Source organism: Ambystoma mexicanum, chromosome 12 (genome assembly GCF_040938575.1).
Source record: "Ambystoma mexicanum isolate Mex_15411 chromosome 12, UKY_AmexF1_1, whole genome shotgun sequence".
Lineage (NCBI taxonomy): Eukaryota > Metazoa > Chordata > Amphibia > Caudata > Ambystomatidae > Ambystoma > Ambystoma mexicanum.
Window position 1 is genome coordinate 190,823,001 of NC_090936.1, and position 15,493 is coordinate 190,838,493.

The following is a 15,493-nucleotide window of genomic DNA, read 5'->3' on the forward strand; positions in this document are numbered from 1 at the left end:
TACACATAGCAGCAGGATGCATTCTATACTGCTAAGATTATGGCTTATCTGGTTCTTGAGACCACAAAACACAAGTAAAAGTCCACTGAAAGTTAATGCATGATTTTGTACATAGGATGTGTAACAAAGTGTATGTGGCTCTTAAATAGTAATGCCAAATTTCTGCAAATTGTGAATTAATGCAAAAAAATGTTTCTGAAAAAACATGGATATTTACGGAACAAGTCTATAATTGTGTCCGGAGAGCTGTTCTTTAGTCTGATATGACCATCTCCATCTCTGGGAGGTCCCACACAGACTGTCCTAATTATGCTGGGCTTCTGGGACTCTTGTTACCTCAAATGTCTTTTCTCATCCTAATAATTCAACAGGGGTTTCTGCAAAGCCTCACTTCCTTGGGGAGGTTCTAGGGTGTTGCAAACCATTCTCCAGCTGCACTACTTCCAGGCTTCCTGGGGTCCCATACCAAAGACTAATTTGGGGCAGTAGACTTGACATGAGATGAGTCGCTGGGAGTATTCTTCAGAGAGATGTGCAGATTGTTGATCTCTCGAGGTCTGCTTTAAATGGGGTCCCATGTGCTCTTTCCCCTCTTGCCTCGCTGAACCTATTGTAACCCAGTGACCCCTTGTTCCTTCTCCCACCTTCTGAACCTATGTAGGGTTAATTTTGGCAGCCGGAAACCTCCTGTCTGACTTTAGGACTCCTCCCTTCCTCCCGGCTCCACCTTCATCTCCTCATGTGGCCACCTCCGCTTTTATGCCCTCTCCACCTCCTGAGATTATTTTAGCCGTCTACTCTTCTGCACTGCCCTTACGTCCTCATGTTGCTATCTCCAGACCACCATTACCTCATCCTGATGTTACCACCCTATCTTTCTGTACTGGCTTTGATGCTTGATGTTACCACCTCCTCTGTCACCACCTGATGTTGTCTACTGCTTATTCATTCAGTGTCTTATTTCTCACCATCTCTTCCTGCTCTACCCTGCTGCGAATCCTCTTAGCTTGTGCTCTCACAGGTGTCCACTTTCCCAACTCTCTCCACTCAATGTCCAAACTCAACCCTCCTGCTTCTCCAACCCAGACCTGCTTATTGGGCTTCATGGGTTTTCTATTGCTCTCTCAAGGCTGGGTTCTTAGTGAGGGGCTGTTTTGTAATTTGTGCAATGTTAGGATTGGCTGCTGCTGCACATGTCCTTGGTCTTTGGATGGGGGCCTGAATAAACCTTTATCTGGTTTGTCCACTGTTAAGACAGATTTCTAAAATGTGCACTGGTGGATAGATTTCAGGAGGCTACCCTAATTATAGTGAATAGGGGAACTCTGAGAGGTTAGCCAAACCTGATCAAGACAAGCGTGGAAAGTGATCAAGGCTTAGTCTCAGGAGAAAGTGAGCGAAGTCAGGGTTCCACAATGAGTCCATACCATGAAGCACACAATAATTCAATTTGGACAGGTAAGTACAAAAATATTATTTATTATAGTCCCAAAGCACAATATGAAAAACGAAACAAGCAATTAGTAGTAGTAAGACTTTACTCCGCTTTCACCATTACAATGTTATACAAAATACTTTTTACAGTAAAATATAGCCGTACATTAGACTTTCAATTTAAATATTAACCTCAAAGACACACAACCAATTAAAATGTACAAGTTGCTGGATCTCTAATAAAAAATGTAAATGTCCTTCCCAGGCAGTTGTGAAGAATCTGATGGGATTCTCCCCATAAACTTGGTCTGAGACCCTCCTCATGTGGACAGGGAAAGTTCCAAAGCCTCAAGCCAACAACTTCCTACATAGAGTAGTATTATCACACAACACTCAGTTAACAAACATATATACAGTCACCTTAGGTTTGTAGAAATGCATACAATAACATATTCAATGCTAAGGCCCTGATTCATGGAATTATTTGCGTGTAAAACACGGATTTGCATGCCATTCTGCCCGCAAATCCCCATTCTTCAAACAGGGATTCACGGGTGGAATGGAACACAAATCCCAGTTTTACACGCAAATAATTCCATGAACATGTTTCCCCAGCACAAGAACTCTTCTTACATCTGTCCCCTCTCCTAGAAAAAGCTTTGTGGCTTTTGGGCACAAGGCCCCATTCAAGATAGGGATTGGATGTATAAAGTTAGGGTATCATTCATGTGAACTGGTTTTTCTTACTGCATCACTACTTAAGCCCAAATCAATCTGTTTGCGACGGCTACAAATTCCAAATGCCAGATACTTGCCAGCAGGTTCCACCAGCCAAGCAGCATGGGGGACGCATTTTCCTTCCTGTGGGAAGGCCTGTTCCTATACGCGTTGCTTTCGGCTGTGACTCATCAATCAACTCAAACGGTGGCGATGCAAGATGATCCTTGTCGCCCCCGCATGGCCGAGGCAGATTTGGAACCCGGATCTTCTCAGACTGTCAACATCACTCCCGGTCAAGCTGTCAGCGGTCGCGGATCTGCTTGCCAGAGAAGGAGGTGCAATCCTACATCACAACCCAGGGTCGCTGAACCTGAAGGCTCTGTTCCTGCAGCCTTAGAGTTCGGAGGGTACGAGTTGCCAGTGGACTGCAGGGAGGTCCTTGCCAGGACCAGAGCATCGTCTACTCTGAAGTGCTAGGGGCACAAGTGGAAGTGTTTCGCAAAGTGGTGCTGGACACAGAAGATCAACCCTTTGAGGGTCACAGCCCTGCAGATTCTTCCGTACTTGTTGTCCTTGGCCAAAGTGGGGCTTGCGCACGCCTCTATCAAGGTGCATCTGGTGGCTATCTCCCGCTACACCAGGTCTCCAGGACGGTCTTCTCTTTGGTCCCACCGTCTAGTCAAGGAGTTCCTCAAAAGACTGTTTTGATCGTTCCCCCCCCCCGGTGAAAGCGCCTGCACCGGCAAGGGAACCGAACGCGGTACTGATGAGGCTCATGGGGGGCCCCCTTCATCTCATGGAAAATGGCTTTCCTCATGGCCATCACCTCTGCCAGGAGGGTAGGTGAGATCCAGGCCCTATCTTGCAAACAGCCTTATCTGACTTTTCATGACACGAGGGTGGTGCTGCGGACGCATCCCTTCGGCCAAAGGTTCCGTTGGAATTCCACCTCAACAAGCCTTTGGTGTTGCCTTTGTTCTTTATGAAGCTGGCGTCACTGGCTGAGAAGACTTTGCACTCGCTGGATGTGGCTCGTGCTCTGAAGTTCTATGTGGCACGCACAAAAAGTTTCCAGAAGACGTCTCAACTATTTGTGAACCTTGGTCCTGTGAACCATTGGAAGGCCTTGTTCAAGGCACCGGCTGCCCTAGAGCCCATTCCACCAGAGCGATCGCTGTGACGACGGCATTCCTGTCTGGTGTGCCCTTTCTTGACATCTGCAGTGCTGCTACGTGGAGGTCCACACACACCTTCCCGAGATTCTGCTGCGTCAACGGGATTCCAGAGAAGAGCCCAGGGTCGGCCAAGCAGTGCTACGTAACCTGTTCCCATGAAGGTGAGCATGTTCCTGAGGTGAGAGTAATTGCTTCTGTTGAGCCTTGCCACCTACTGTGGTTGTGTAATGCTGTACTGCTATGTATTCTTTATTCATGCGCATATGACTCCATGCCAGACCTCGTGCTGGAGAAGGAAAAAGTTACTTACCTGTAACTATTGTTCTTCAGCATGGGTCTGGCATGGATTCACATGCGAACCCTCCTGACGTTCCCCACTGTGGCTCTTCTTGGTTCATACTTCCACTTTACGTGCTTACCAACTCTGAAGATGGCTGCCAGAAGAGGGGCCTAGGGAAAGGGCAGTCATTGGCTGGGGGCGGTATGACCCATAGCTCAGTGATTGGTTTAGAGTAGAAATACAGTTTGTAAGTGAAAGTGAAACTGTTTTTCTTCCTTACCAAGGATTCCCTGCCTGACAACAGGGAATATTCATGAGCATGTGAATCCATGCCAGACCCATGCTGGAGAACAATAGTTAAAGGTAAGTAACTTGTTCCTTATATACCAATAGGTCATTAACTTAACCTTGAAATACTTTCTTAAAGCATAATTGAGTTTTGCTTTCCCTAATTTGCTTAGTGCATTCTAAAATAGTTATTGAAGTGTTTGAGACCCTTCCAAAAAGTATGAGTTGTTTTACTAGCTGTGAACTGAGTTCTAAAATGTAATGTTCCAAGGAGTATACTTGTAACTAAGTTGGTTTATTATGTGATCTCATAACTGAATGTCAACTACCCTTGAACTACTGATTGTATTCTAAACTTATATTTTACCTGGTCTTATTCCCCAAGAAAAGCATATTACTACCCTGAATGTCTAACCTTAGGTTTGACTCACCTTCACATGCTTCTTGCTCCTTTAAATAAGGTTATACCTTGGTTTGCATACCATAGGTATTGAGTTGGTTTTTTATGATTTTGCTTATATGATACTATAGTACTTACTGTGAAGGCTTCATGAAGTACGATACAGACTTCAAGTTCAAACAAAAGATATTTATTAACTTAAATGTCAGGATGGTTGAAAGCCTAACTTGTCCTATACTAAAGTGGGGTGTCCCTACCTGAATGAAACTAGAGTCAAATAGTTCAACTTAAGTCTGTCTGTGTCCAAGTCCTATCCTTGCCCTCAAAACTTCAATTAACCTATGTGTAGGGATGTCAAAGTCAAAAGAAACAGTGTTTAACTCAAAGTTATGAGCTACTTCCAGCTCACAGCTTCCGTTCAGTTCCCCTTGCCCAAGCACAAGAAAGTTCCATGAGAAAGGCTTAAAGTTGACCTTTCTCCAGTTTAAGGTGATATTGTTCCACACCAGTCCTTAGTGTTTCCCTTCCCTAAGTTTCAAATACAGTTCAAAACAAGAGCGGTCTTTAGACTCCAATCCCAAGAGAAGTTACAAAATAGTTCAAAGTGAGGTCACGCAGCACCAATCCTTGGGGTTCTCTTCCCCAAGTCTTTAATACATTGAATTATACTTGCTTAGTTTTGTCGAAGTCTTGAACAAACAGCCGGTCAGCCTGACCCTCTTTCTGGCTTTCCTCGCCAGCTCTAGTACAGTGGTTTCATTTGGCTTGTTTCACAATGTCTTTAGCTTTCGCTGTTTGGGGTCCTCCGGTATAGGCACAGTTGTCAGACCACGCAGTCCACCCATCACAGGTCGCGCAACCAGGACCCTGGGCTCCTCAGCTTTCACCCACAGGCTACGCGTGTATTTCCCCAAAATCTCGAATGAAAACAAAACATATGATAGATTTGATCGAATTTCAGCTGTACGAAAATTTCGATGAAATCTACCATACGGTACCATTGTAGCGAATAAGGGAAGCAGGGGTTGCGGGGCTGTCACCCACATCCTTGTTCGCTACAGTGGTGCCGGGGGTTGCAGCAGAGTCCCCCGCTTCCTGTACAATAAAGTTGTACAAAAAAAAGAGAACCCTGCGCCACTGGTTCCCATCCACGTAAGTGAAGGGAACAGGCATCACAGGGAGATGGGGGGAGTCGGTGGCACACAACGAGGTGTGCTGCCAACCATTAAATAGAGGGGCGGGTGGGGGATCGGGTTATGGGATGCGCCTTAAGTCATGTGTGATTTTGCTGCAGGACACATATCGAATTCAACATTTTTGAATTAGAAATTACGCACTTTGGTAAAACCACATAGATCCTCGGTACTTAGCTTCTTAGTACCAAGTGACTGACACTTGACCACTTTTATTCGGCTCTTGGTTTAGGGTATATTCTTGTACTCCTCTGGCTTCTCTTTGGTCGCCTTGTGGGTCTGCCTCTGTGTATCACACACCCCTTTCCCAATTGTAGCTTTGTCGCACTACATTTTTTCATTAATGTCCACTGTTTGGTTTCCCTTAGCCTTTAATATATTAGAGTTGCAGGTTTAGATTGATTAACTGTGCCACATATGTTTTAGAGTTTACTTCTCAGCTCGAAGTTCAGTGTTCTCATACATGGCTTAATTAAGTTCAGTATTCAATGTATAGTTATTTGCATTAAATGCTAAATTGTTATTTAATTTCATATTCAACGTGTTCTGGTTTTATCACAATGCTAAGTTTCCATTTAGTTAGGTATTCAATATGCATTGGCTTTTCAAATATCTAATTTTCATTTCAGTTTAGTATTCAGTCTGTCAAACACATTTTTATTCGGTTTTTGATCTTTAAGTTCCAATGGACATTTAATACATTAGTACAAAAAGAAGCCCACATACATATAAAAAGGAAGATCATCAAATGTAGATCGACCATAAAAACCTTAGAAAAAGCACACTTTTGGCTACAATTTAAAAATTTCATAGAATTACAAATCAATAGTACAAATCAGCAGCATATTTCATACTAAGCTCCATGCACTAGTGTTGGGGCACGGATGATACACAGTCAGGACATTAGCACAATGATGGCCAAAGAGAGCACATACTCGCAGCCTCAGACACTTAGTTGTCACTGACCATAGTACCAACACCGTTTTTCAGACTCCTGTTTCTCAGCAGCCATGCCCTATAGATAAAACCTGCAGCTCCAAAGATCACATAGGGAAGCAAACATTCTCTCAGGTATCTGACAGACGCAGGGATTACATGACAAATGCCTGCGTTATTCAGGATGGGACGCAGGTACGTCTTAAGTGGTGGGTCTTGCTGCAAGTTAGTAAAAAGTGCTGTGTCTTTTCTGAGAAAGCGCCCCACATTGGGCAAAGGTCTGATTGTATCCCCTGCCAGCCCTTGTTTGCGCAGGCTACTGGCTGAAACCCAAGGCTAACCAGAACATAGAGCAACTTCTCCATTGGTGAAAGAATTGTATCCAGTTAAACCTTGTACCCTCATTCAAATATGGCTTCAACTTAGTGACATCGACAATCAAGTCTTTGTGCATTGACCTGTCTGCGCTAGCTGTCAGGATATTCAGGTCCCATACCTGGGACACTTGGGGCATATTCAATAAATCGGCCATATCCAACAGAAAGAGACAAGGCCGGTATTCAATAGGCAGGTAATTATGTATTCTTCTTGACCATTACTCACTTGGGGTCCGTTTGATACAGGGCTGTCTCTCTGACACTCGCCTGTCTTCTCCGCTCTCACTCAGTGGTTTCCCACAACTTCCTTTCCCCTCCTGAAGTTAGAGGACAGGAAACCCCACCGTTGCGAACTCCACTCATTCTCTGTGTGCTCCCTACTTCACACCAGCTTCTTTGATGCTGGTGTTTGGACTCAGACAGCGTACTCAGTATTCCGGGCTCCTTCTCAGCTCCGGCTGCACGCACTTTGGTCTGGAGGCTCCCATGCTTGTGGGGGGATACAGAGCCCACTTACGTCGGGTTCCACAAGTTCACTGGAACCTCTGCCGGCGTCCTGATTCTTCCCCTTGGCCACCATGGCTGCCTCCTTTCACAGATCTGCTGCTGCTTCACCTGTCGCACCCTGCCCTGCTGGGTTGGTCTGCCTTTATACACTTTCAGCCCCTTGACAGGTGTGATTAGTCCTGCCTGACGACAATTACAGGGACATGCCTCACCCTCATAGTTCCTTACAGACATCTTCGTCCCAGTACCATAGTGGTGAAAAGGGTAATCTTCATCAAGCTTAGTTGCATCTTCTTCATATCAGTGCTGTCAAATGTTATATGTGAAGATTGGAGGGGAACTGGCTTACAGTGGCCTACAAAGGTTGGGGGAGGGCTAGGTTGGTTGTCAGTAGGGAAAGGGGGTACCATGCTGCGCTCGAAATGACATTTAACCCTTTCCCTCGCGTTCAGGTACATTTGGGTCGAGGGCCTTTCATACAGGGAAGAACTGGAAACATTTGGCACAGGGGCAAGTTTACTTTTCTGGCCCTCAGTGCAATGGTCCAAGTTCACAATGCAGCGGTCTCAACTTCCAGAACAAGTAAACTCAATGCCAACCTCTCCCTCTCTTGTACATTCTCAATATATATAGTAGACATTATAGGCATTAGTTTCTTTTTATGCAACATATTTATTCAGTTATGTTAGAGGTTTCTTAGAGAGCCGGACCCCTGGAAATTCTCCCACTTACTAAACAGTAAAATTCATTCACCCCGATAATGTAATTGGTGAAATGAGAAAACTTGCATTTGCGCCCAGTTTACCTGGGATTGCAGTTTGTAATTTGACAGCAGGCTAATTCTCCTCCCATCCTAACCCATCTTTAGTCTTAGAACTATGTAAAGAGGTGGCAAAGCTAGAGAATTCATTGGAAGAGCAGAGCCATTGCTGAACTAGGGGATCTGGATTTGCTCTCAGACCCAAACATGATCTGGCATTGCTAAATACCCATACCTGGCTTCCTGCCTCCCCTGCCCACAACACAAAACCCATACCGGCACCCTTTGTACCCATCCACCACAACACAAGACCCTCACTTGTCATCCTGCCTTCTCACCAGTATGCTGAAAATAAATTGTTACGGTTATAATTATTTATAGAACAACACTGTAGAGTATAAATTCATATGAGTGAGGCTTTTTCTTCAGATAGTTAAGAACAATAAGGCAGAGAGCGATGAAAAGTGATTTGGTCAGGATCACATAATGTATGAAGTGTGGAAGGTGGAGATTAGATCCCTTGCTTCCCGGTTCCACAGCTTAAAAAAAGAAAGCAGGGGAGAGACCTCATCTGCTATTCTATCTTCAATATTAGAAACAAAAGAAAATATTCCTGCATTTATTCAAGGGCTAAACTGGTAAACTGTTCAATATAAATTTGGTTTTCAAAGCACCAATGTAACCACAAGGGGGAAGCCTATTCATTTTCGTTATCCTGAGGAAAATACTTCTGAGAAACAGACTAAGATTATAATTATAATGAACATGTACTATAATTGAAATCTTCTCTATAGTTAGACATAGATCTCAGGAACAGTCAACCTGCTGCCCTACTGGTCCAGATGTGTACCTCCATCTAATTTATCCTATTTTCCTTACCCATCATCCTCGTGTATCCTTCCCTTGCACTACATTCTCAATGCCCCCCTGTTTTTTATAAATAACTTTCAGACCTCCGTTCTCCTTTGGCTCCATCCTTGAACTATTAACTGAATCCCCTACCTTACACGCACCTCCTTCGCTTGCCCACATTGCTCAGTCACCAATTCCTTGCCACTCATGCCCTTTAATTACCCATCACACCAAGCCCATTCCTTAAACCTCACCACCTTCCATTTCCCTGGCTTACAGTTATACAGTAGACCACCTTGATTTGCCAGTCAGCCTCTACCAGACACAACAAGACGCTGTGGTCAGAGTTTTGCTGGTCACTGTGGCTTTGGGGTCTGCACTTGGACAATACACAGTGAAAGACCGCAAGGGGGCGTGACTTTTTTGTGCAGCCAAGTTGCACTTTTTTGTAAAGTTGGCTGTATTTTTCAACTTGTGGAATCAGAGAGAACTGCAAGGGGAACACACCTTGGACATGGAGATGGAAGGAGCAAGAGCGGCCTATTATATTTGTGTGTTTTCAAATAAGGTGGAGTGTGTGTGTGTGTGTGTGTGTGTTCAAATGTATTTGTGACAATGTAAAGTATAGGTGGAAGGATGTATCTGTGTTCATGTGACTTTGTATCTATATATCTGAATCTGGTATTGATTTGCATGTGTGTCTTTTGTTGGTCACATAAGAGAAGAGTGTTCCGGACAAGACAATGGGAAACAATCAAAGACTTAGGGGGCCTTTCGGAGCTGAATGGTAACAGTAAAATTGTCAGTATTTGGCAAATATCGTTGATTTTACCGACCACCCAATTGAGGATTTGATGAAATGCCATCAGAGGTTTTCCTTGGAAATACCGGCGGTGGTATTTTAGGCAGACCTTTTGCATACCATCCACCTATTTTTATCTCCACCTTTAAGGTAGGGTAAAAAATCCAAAATCTTTCTTTTTACTCTACCGAACGGAAACATAGATGCTCCAATAGAGTGAGAAACATTGCTTACAAAGGGCCATCATGAGGGGTTAAAAAGGTAGGCATCTCTGAATGCCTACTCTCACCACCATACCCATATAATGCATGAAAGAGCCAGGAGTGACCCTTTTGCGCATAAAGAAAATCAACAGTGGTGATAAGAGTCAAAACTGTACGTAATCCATGTCTCCCTTCACATTGATGCTGAAAATGGCTGAAAGAAAATGTTAAACCTTTTTACATTACCGCCATCAGAGTCTGTATTTCTGAAATAGCACAGAGGTATTCCAGAAATACCACCTCTGCTTGTGGTAAATTTTGAGTAGAGCTGATCTTCAGAAATACCACCAGCGGCGCTGGTAACTTTCTTCATCTGCTTTAAAAAATCCACCTAACTCTGAATGACCCCCTTTGTTTGTAGTCTTCTGATAATTAATGCCTAAATATTACACATTTCTATGTGTGTTTTTCAACTGTGTCCAAATGTAAGTACCACAAATCGTCCAACAGCCATTTCTATAACCACTATATAAGTTGCATCCATGGGTGCTATTCGGGGTCCTATTATACTCTTTTTGTACGAGCATAGTAGTGATCATGACATTCACCAGAACATTGGGGAATCATTTGTAAAGAATTAAACCAAGGACAAACTCTAATAAGATATTGATCCTTACTTCTTGGCGATTTTAATAGGCTGCTGTGGATCGTAATAGGCCAATTGTGTATGAGGAGCAGTGTTGGCAACATTACCATCAAAGGTCACATAATCTGTTATTTAAATGCATATATTGCCACTTGGCGGTATGAACATGTTCCTGCATCCTAGATTCTCCTCTCTGTGAAGGCCCCTGCCTGAGGGCCACCCAAGCACATCTACATCGTTGCTGAAATCAAGACGAATGCCTTTCCCAATTTACACAGAACCTGAGCAAGCAGCGCAGCACTCAGTTCTTTTGTGGCAAACTAGAGTCTGAATGATTTCGTCTTTTTCAATTATTTATTTTATATTTTGGAGCTCTGACCCATTGGGCAACAGTCCAGCTAATCTGGGGGGCAATTGCCCCCTTGCCCCCTTGCCAGTCCACCCCTGCTTTCATACCCTTTTTTTGGTTATTGGGACATGTTTCACAATACCCCATTACTGGCCTTGGAATAGAAGGTTCATCTTGCAAGGGACAGGGTGAATACTGTGTCTCGCCTGAGTATATCTCAATCCCAATCCTCAAAGATCCTCCAGCCAGGTGATCCTCCCTCTTTCACCCCCTTCCAACCTCCCCTCCCCCCACCCCGCAGGTCAGGATCCAATAGCAATAGCCTTTCCCTGGCCACCTGCGCAGAGGATCCAAGGCGAGTAGGAGTGAGAATACCCTCAGCTTTATCACATTACTTACTCAAGCATTCTCTTGGTCTACTTGTATTTAAATAAACCCTTTATTTTTACAATACTTAGTGTTTCAGTGTTTGATATGTATGCTACAATTTCTTTGTACCAGGCCACAACCCTGTCTCCCTCCTAACATGAGCCTGGCTCCTCTGTCTACGCTACCAAATGTTCTCCGGTGGTACAGCCTTATACTAAGAGTCGATTTATGTACTTCCTCAGATGTATGGTTTTATGAAGCCCTTAGTTAAACTTAAGAAAAACTGTCCTAACACAGCCAGGGCCAATTTTATGTCCCAGTCTGACCCTGCTGGCTGGAAGTGCAAGCCTGCCAATGGCAAGGATCTGCACCATTCAAACAGCCATCAGTGGTCAGATCTGGGACAACGGTGGGTTTCACTCATGCATACCTTCCAGACAGTCCCACCTACTTCCTCGGTCCCCACACAAACGGCATGCAGTGGCCTGCGAATGCTGCAGCTTTCCCAGGGTGAAAGCATGACCATATAAGGGATTTCCTGACCTGAGAAGGCAGGAAGAAGGCCAATAAACAATACGGCCAAAGAACAAGCAAAACATCTCATGGCATGGCCATTTTAGGGCACTAGCCACGCTTAGTAGCCAGACACAGTGAACGCGAATGTGAAAACTAAAAGTACTGCAAAAATGGTAAAAATTGAACTGCCGCCTTAGGCACATATAAAAGTAACCAAAAATCCCAATACAAAAGTATCCCCAAAGCCCTGCATTGTAAGATGCTGTGCTTACTGTTAAAAGGTTCCCCAAACAGGTGATAAAAAGTAAAATAAATACAAAAGGGAAACGTAGGGAAGTGGAGCTGAAGGCTTGGCTTCTCTGTAGAAAGTCAGGACAGGTTCAAGAATAAAAGCAAAAAGGTTGGGGGTCCATAGAATATTGAGGTGAAGTTGCCTAAAAGAGAAATCTTTCCTAACATCCACCATCTTCGATTTCCCTCAGTCCTCCCATCCCCTCTCTGGTGTTCTCTGTCTAGGGCACTGCACATTTCTTTGTCCAACACATAAATTCTGGAGAAATTGGTAAGCTTTCTTAACTCGTTAAATGTACAGGGAATGTTGGCTCATGGGACAATTGTTTATTTCCGGGAGAGAACCCTCTGCCAGGAGACCATGAATTAGTAACTTTGTGTCATTTACAGGTCTCTGGAGTTGACAGAGCACCTCTTCATAGCTTTGAAAGGACTTTGTTGATAAAGCTGCTGAAATTGTTAAAGTATAAGAACAAATGTTACTAATGTCACCTGAATGAAATTAGGTTATGCTAAACGCACATTTTTGTTTTCCTCTTCTATAGCTTTGGGTAGCCCAGGGAGCGATTGAGGCTCTCTCTCTCTGTTGAGCCTTAATACCACTGAATGCAAGGTCTTTCTAGGTGTCTAGGAAGAGTCAAGGCTACCAGGACTGTCCCAGCCTAGTGTCAAGGTCTCCTAGCCATCGTGGAGCATTGCGATTGTCCACTCTCCCCCGTCGGGTTACTCTGACCAAGGCATGGCGATGTAGGCACACTCACCATACCCCCTGTGGCCCACCATCCACAGACTTCAGGTGGCACCCAGCCCTCTGAGTAATCCCCTTGGTGACTGCCTAGAACAAAGCGGGGGGAACTTCATCCCAGCACACTTTACTAATGTATGTTCATTCTTCTAACATAACGTCTAGTACAAAACTTGGTTTACTTATAAACGTACAATCTTATTTATTGAAGCATAGAGAAAATGTGTTATTTAGTGGAAATCTATATACAGTACGCTAAAAAGTTTGCCTGAGAATTTCTCAGCAAACTATGTGAAGATGTTTCAGAGTTTCACTTATTTTGCTGGTATAAAAGGTGCAAATTAAACAGTGTGCCATAGATCAAAAGTCAACAATAGAGGAAGGAATTCCACAAGCAGATCAGCTATGGAATCTTTTTTCCTTCTCTTGTGAAAATGCCAGTGCCACCGGGAGGCAGAAATTATACACTACTTGTCCATCGCTAGCGGCCAGTAATTGTAATGTTGTGAAACTATAATCTTTTTTGAAAGTCTTTCGGCTATATGGTTATTAGAAAACATGTTTGGTGAGTAAGGGGTGGCAATAGCATTTTTTTCATCATTCTAAAAATGGCTTTGAAGGGTTTGACATTCAAGGCCTCAGAATGCTCTTTCATTCCTGGTGACCAATGTATCTCCTGCATGGTGGTGTCTCATCAATTTACAGCTGTGATTATTATCGTCCTAGATTGCCTTGACTATTGAAAATATCAGAAGACAATGGATTAGGCATTAGAGGCTGAATCAACTCCTGCAGCAATAGGAAATTAGTTACATGATATGTTTTGTAGTTGGATCTGCAGCAAGACCACACCTCATGTATTGGTTAGTAAGGATTGGACCAGCGATATCTTACGCTGATGAGTGCAAGACAGTAATCTTGTTTTCCAAAAGGTTTGTCACAAAATGTTTTAATTAACAATTTGAATAGTTCAGCCGACACGTGTTTCAACCCATCTGGGTCCTTCTCAAGGCTATAATATTTGGCAACGCCCCACGGCAGGCAATCCTGATGGCACAGGAGTGCCATCTCTATCAGTCCGAATCAGGATTCACTGAACTGGCCTCCATCCATCCAACCCACCCATCTAATTGTGGGGAGTTTTTAAATATTATAGCCATGAGAAAGACCTGGATGTGTTGAAACATGTGTCGGCTGACCTATTCAAATTTTTTATTAAAAATATCAGACGAGGACAAAACATCTCTTAATGGAGACACTGCCTCTGCCTACGCATGAGGAATTTTTGCTATGCCAGTCATTATTTTGTTTGCAGTATTCGGTAAAAGCTGGACCAAGCATGCAGTTGAAAGAAGATTTGAAAACATGCTAGTGCTTCATTCTGTGACATATGTAAACTTCAAATGTAAATTTTTTTTTTTAATTTTCAATGGCATTTGGCATGAAGGTCTCTTTCTGCGAAACAAGCGTAGCAGAGTTTCAACCGCATGCACCGTCGCAGAGAACTGAGATTTTAAGTAAACTATGCCTTAATATATATATATATATCACATTGTTCAAGCCAAGCAAACACCTGGTGAGAGGTAAAATGATTGGATAAAACCAAAGTGTACTCAAGAATAGAATTTGTTTTTTCGTGAAATGTTCCTTTTTTCATCCCCCACATCTCTGCTCACTCACATCACTACTCTTGTATGCATTCTGAAGATTCACAGTGTATCCTCTTCAATGTTTTGTATTTAAATGGTAGGGCACAAAAATTTGACCACAACTCAGCAGACCATTAATTACTGCTGTCCCACAAACACAGATGTTCTCCACAAATATGTATGTGGTATGGAAAGGAATAACTGAACACTGGCCTATTGTATAAGATGCAACTCAAGTCCCTTTTGTGCTGCTATAAACATGTGATCAAGCTATCCTATGACTCCCATTTGATCCCTGTAACATCTCTTTGCAGTGCAAATGATTGTGAAGATGATGAAGAAGGAGAATCTGGGCAAGCAGTTGAGGAGATGGAGAGTCCCGATGTGGCTGATCCAGAGGAGGCCAATGAGCTTGTTGACGACCGTCCGAAGCTTGTAGATGACCTGGCAGAATATGAATTAGACAAATATGATGAGGATGATGATACAGGTGATCTCCATTCACGTATACATCTAGTTGGTGTTAAAGCTACTGGTACATCTTTTAAAGCACATTTGATGTAGAGACTTGAGTCCCAAGGATTGCCAATTGTTGTAAGTAGGCTGGCTATTGTTTGCACTCCATAATTCCTTTGTGATATTCTTGGCCCATCTTAGAGCTTTGTCTTCAACCAAACTTAGGTGATTCCAGAACATATATGACTGAATACTTTTATACGTTTATGAAGGTTTTCCATATAAACAAAAACTTCAGGGTCATATGTGGGTGCTGAGTTTTATACAACCCTCTGATCAAGGGTGTGCACATGTGTGTCATTTTAGAGGAGCTGGTGAAGGTGATTGGCTGTCCCCAAAACATTGATTGGGTTTCCAAAATCGGCTCTGGCCGAGGGGATTTTGATAGGCCACCCTATTATGGTGAGCAGGGAAAATACTGAGATGTTAGCAACACTTAATCAAGGTAAGATAGCAGAGTGGCAAAGGCTTAGTCTCAGGAAGGA

The 15,493-nt window shown here is 43.5% G+C and overlaps 1 protein-coding gene across 1 annotated transcript in view; it reads left to right on the forward strand.

Annotated features, from left to right (window-relative positions):
- The window catches only part of PWP1 (PWP1 homolog, endonuclein), a 429,968-nt gene that overhangs the window by 13,846 nt on the left and 400,629 nt on the right, over positions 1 to 15,493 (forward strand). The window contains exon 3 of the mRNA XM_069628279.1: positions 14,807 to 14,982. Within this exon, the coding sequence (XP_069484380.1) occupies positions 14,807 to 14,982 (176 nt within the window). The remainder of the gene's footprint in view (positions 1 to 14,806; positions 14,983 to 15,493) is intronic.